Consider the following 4,341-nt stretch of genomic DNA (forward strand, 5'->3'; position numbering starts at 1 on the left):
TCATCGTCTTTCTAAATTTTAACGCGTCTTAGGGCCGTAGTGCGGTAGTGACACTTTTCCGGACATGGGTCCCTATACTCAAATGTTTTCTACTGTTGCACTGAATAACCCCTAGAAGTTTGATCCCATAGTTCTGAAACACCCTGTATATATATATATGACGTAAGAAAAGAATAAATATTCATAAAGCTGAGCATTGGATATAATTATAACAGAAATAAAATTAAGAATAAAAAATTTCAGACAAACAACGTCTGCGAATAAAAAGTAAGCATTTCTGAAAAAAAATAACTAGTATTTCTTCTCAATGACGTATCTTTCAGGATAAAAAGGAGAAAGATGTGGCTTTGTAGGAACACTTGTATTTTGTGGAGCTAGTCAAGTTGCATCTCTGCGATTGTGTCGTTCGCTTGTCGGTTAGGTGAGTATCCACATTGAGGAGTCAAATAATTACAATCTGACGTTTTTACAAAAAAAGGTAGGACAAAACATTTGTAAAAAACTTTTTGAAAAAACTAAATATTATAACTGTTACATATTGTAACAGCAAGGGAGCGTGTCGCGCGTTGACAAGATCATGTCGTAATTTTAAATCTCACATTTCCTTTATCACGAATCAAATAATGCGCGAGTTAATATTGAAAATTGTAGCTTGATGTATCAGGTCTACCGGAAAGTTCTGTCCGTTTTTGAAATAAAACAAAATACAAATTTTTTTTAATTTTTCAAAAATGGGATATACAAATTGCCCTCACGCTGGCAAGAAATCATTAATAACAATTATATTACTTGATAAAGTTTATTGACGGTAAGAAAAATTTGTTTATTTTGTTTTATTCCAAAAACGGACAGAACTTTCCGGTAGACCTAATATATAATACCCGTATTTTGTTACGTATTCAATTGATTTACTGCAAGTCGTTTTACAACAGCGTAAAAGGATTTGAACAATCGGTTGTCTAAATCGTCCGAATTAAAAATATAAATTTTTGCGCTTTGTAAGAGAGCGTATACTCAAATCTAACATCAATCGTATCTCGTATGTCAATGTGTACGCTGAGATCGGTATGTTCGTAGATGTACGTACGATTCGGTCAATTAACAGCACGTCGGCGACTCTACGTCGACGTGTGAGCGAAAGTAAAATCGAAACAATATCATTATCTTTGTCAGTTTGTATCCGAACATCTAACGGCTTGCGAGAAACTAGATGAGAAGATAGTTAATGCGAACTCTGCGATAATAACAAAAAAAAAAAAAACATGAACGCTTTTAAGTATCGCTTAAGAAACGTCGAATTATTAAGATCAATTTTTTTTCTCGAGTGTCGCACAAAGTTTTCTTTGTGTCATTAGCATAAACAATAAAACAGCAAGTGTATTGGTAACGAGGCCTTCAATGAATGCACACGTGTGATGAAGCGCAATTATTACATCTCTGTCTTAAAAGAAGACACGTTTAATTGCTCAATAGAAAACAACAAATTTGAAGAAAAACTCGCAATATCGCTATTATCTTCTTAAATATCTTTAAAATATCTTTTTTCTCTGTGACTCTTTTGCGTTGTCTGGGTTAGTCGGTCTATATTTGTTTGTGACATTGATTGCAATTGTTTTTCCAGAAAATTAAAGTTTTTCTGGTTATGCAGTGAAGAAACCAGAACGAATTACTGCTGCAAAAAAATACGTTACGCAACTTTATTAATCTTTCAGATATAAGTCTCTGAGACACACACCCAAAAATTTCAGACCGGTATTTTTATTAGGTATTAATTTAGCATGACATTTGAAGGCTACGCAAAAATTTTAAGAACTTGGACGATAGGCCTTGCGAAAAGAATTTGAGAGACTTAGGTTTAGACAAGACGTTGGCATTTTGAAAAGCAAGTAAATTTTTTTTTCAGTTTCTGCACTTCTGATATATTAAAAAATTGTTGTTTTTTTTATAATTTTATCAAAGTATATTTATAGCGATTTATTATTTATAGATTACGGCGCGCAGATGTATCTTGTGTAATGTATCTTCAAAACTATTGAAGATTTTTTCAATCAGTTTTCTTTTATCGACGCAGAATTGTTGAACCGTTCGATTAAAAACAAAAGAAATTGAAAAAAAATATTGATCTTTTGTGCGAAGATATTTAAACTTAAATTCGCGTGGATCTTGCAGACCCAGTTTGAACAACTTGTAGATCATATTTTATGTCTGGCACTGAGGGATTAAACTATCAACTTTGTCCAATTATATCTTGGTGTTCTAAATATTTGTGAATTATCTTTCGCTATGGTGTTGCCCAGCAGTTTTGTTTTTTTTTTTTATAAGAGAATGTTTTTTTAATAAGTTGTCTCACGATTTGCAAAACAACTATCTAATTTTCTAATTTAAATGCCGTAGCCATTTGCATTCGGTCACACTCCTGTGTTATATAAAAGAATTATCAAATTCATAAAATGTTTGTTAATACGATTTCATCACAGAAACAGATTATGTAATGCATCCTTCTTTAAAAATTAGGGGTCTTCGAAACAGGCTCGTTCCTTTTTCTCTCAGATACGTTATAAGCAGTGAAAGTGTGCGGTACGCATTTCTCGTCCGGGTGGTGTTTTAAACATACAATTGTTTCTCTTCCATAAATCCGATGTTGAGTAGTTTTGTCTGTCTTTTTTTTTAGGGTTATCCAAGAGAGAGAGAGAGAGAGAGAAAGAGAGAAAGCTCAGAAATGCAGCTGAGAACTGCCATGCTGGCTCTTCTAACATGCGTCTCGGCCGCCGCCGAGTTCGGTGAGTAACGTCTCTTCGGCTGGTGAATTCAACGCTTGCGCGCGAACCTAGTTCGCGTCAGTGATTTCAACGCCCGTAACAATCCTACCGTCAGTGATTTCAACGCCCGTAACCAATCTACCGTCAGTGATTTCAACAGTTGTAACGCAATTCGATAGTTTTGACAAGGAAAATCTCTACTCACATTTTGTCATGGAAGATGTTCAGTCAGTGCTTTGTTATCTCAGCTAAAGTGTATGAAAATTAATTAAAATTAAAATTTGTATTATTAAATAATATTTAACAATTAAATCCTATTGAAGCTTCGATAAGTTACTAAACTAAGAAATATATTTACGGTCATCCGAACCGATCGCAGGATGTTGTGCGGAAAACTGCGTGTATATATATATATATACATATATATATATATATATTTGTTTGCGTGTAAATTTTAAACAATATTTGTATTATTAAATAATATTGATGTGTGGCATATAATCCATTTTAGTAGATTACATAAAGTGTGAGCAACGTGTGCGAAATGTTTTCAGAGAGCGCAATACTCAAACCCGAGATGTTTGAAAGTGAAAGTTTATTACGTGAATTGCGTTTACGGGCAATTCTGCGAAAAATTTTTTTCGACGATCTCTCATTTCTTCGATGTTTTGTTTACGAGCTGCTGCTTTCAGAGGATCATTTTAAAGACTGTCATCCCAACGTGCCGGGTTTCGATGTCTGTGTGCGAAAAGGACTGAACATGATCCAACCTTACTTCAAGACCGGCTTGGTCAAGTACAACGTGCGACCGTTCGATCCGCATTTTGCCAAGGAAATAACAGCTAGTAGAGGACTGCCGAATTTCGGCTTCACTCTGACTCTGCAAAACGTCACCGAGATCGGATGGAACATGAGCAAAGTGACAAAATTCGTTTCCGATTTGAAAAATTACAAGGTGAGCGCAAATGTTGTAGTCATCGATACAAATTAAGCAAACGACGTATCGTGCGAATTTCGAGGTGACCATGTGGTTATTCGGAATATCGCGTTACTCTTATCGCTTTTCTTTGCAATGCGCATTGTAACTTATGGCGTTTGTGTTTTTCTAAGATGTCAAACAATTTGTAAAAAAAAAAAAAAATAATATTTATTTATGACAAAATTGTAATTAAATATAAGTAATTTTTATAAACATTGTGTTTATTAGATTGTGTACACGCAAACTTTTCCGGAGAAGTATCTGAATGGCAGTTATGAATTTAAAGCAGTGGTTCTCAGTTCTAGTTTTCAAAATAAAGGAAAATTCTCAATGGCTTTGTGTAAGTAGTAACGTAACAGATATTTATTTTTAATTAAGAATTAAATATAAAAAAAATATATTTTTAAAAATTATAAGAATTTTTACTTTTGAGATTTTTTCAGATCTTGCTACCAATTACATGTAACAATTATATTGTAACTTATGGCGTTTGTGTTTTTCTAAGATGTTAAACACTTTGTGAAAAAAATAATATTTATGGCAAAATTGTAATTCAATAAGTAATTTTTATAAACAGTAATTTTTATATATATTTATATATAT

General features: G+C 33.2%; 1 protein-coding gene across 3 annotated transcripts in view; it reads left to right on the forward strand.

The window, feature by feature from the left end:
* Nucleotides 1-323: 323 nt before the first annotated feature.
* Nucleotides 324-4,341, forward strand: part of LOC109857254 (circadian clock-controlled protein) — a 4,722-nt gene continuing 704 nt past the window's right edge. The window contains exons 1-4 of one of the 3 annotated variants that reach the window (XM_020433402.1): nucleotides 324-421; nucleotides 2,672-2,780; nucleotides 3,452-3,714; nucleotides 3,967-4,078. In XM_020433402.1, coding sequence (XP_020288991.1) covers nucleotides 2,720-2,780; nucleotides 3,452-3,714; nucleotides 3,967-4,078 — 436 coding nt within the window. In that variant the 5' untranslated portion in view covers nucleotides 324-421; nucleotides 2,672-2,719. The other 2 variants (XM_020433404.1, XM_020433405.1) reach the window with 2 other exon arrangements.

This window comes from Pseudomyrmex gracilis, unplaced genomic scaffold, assembly GCF_002006095.1.
Source record: "Pseudomyrmex gracilis isolate BER0280 unplaced genomic scaffold, ASM200609v1 scaffold_153, whole genome shotgun sequence".
NCBI lineage: Eukaryota > Metazoa > Arthropoda > Insecta > Hymenoptera > Formicidae > Pseudomyrmex > Pseudomyrmex gracilis.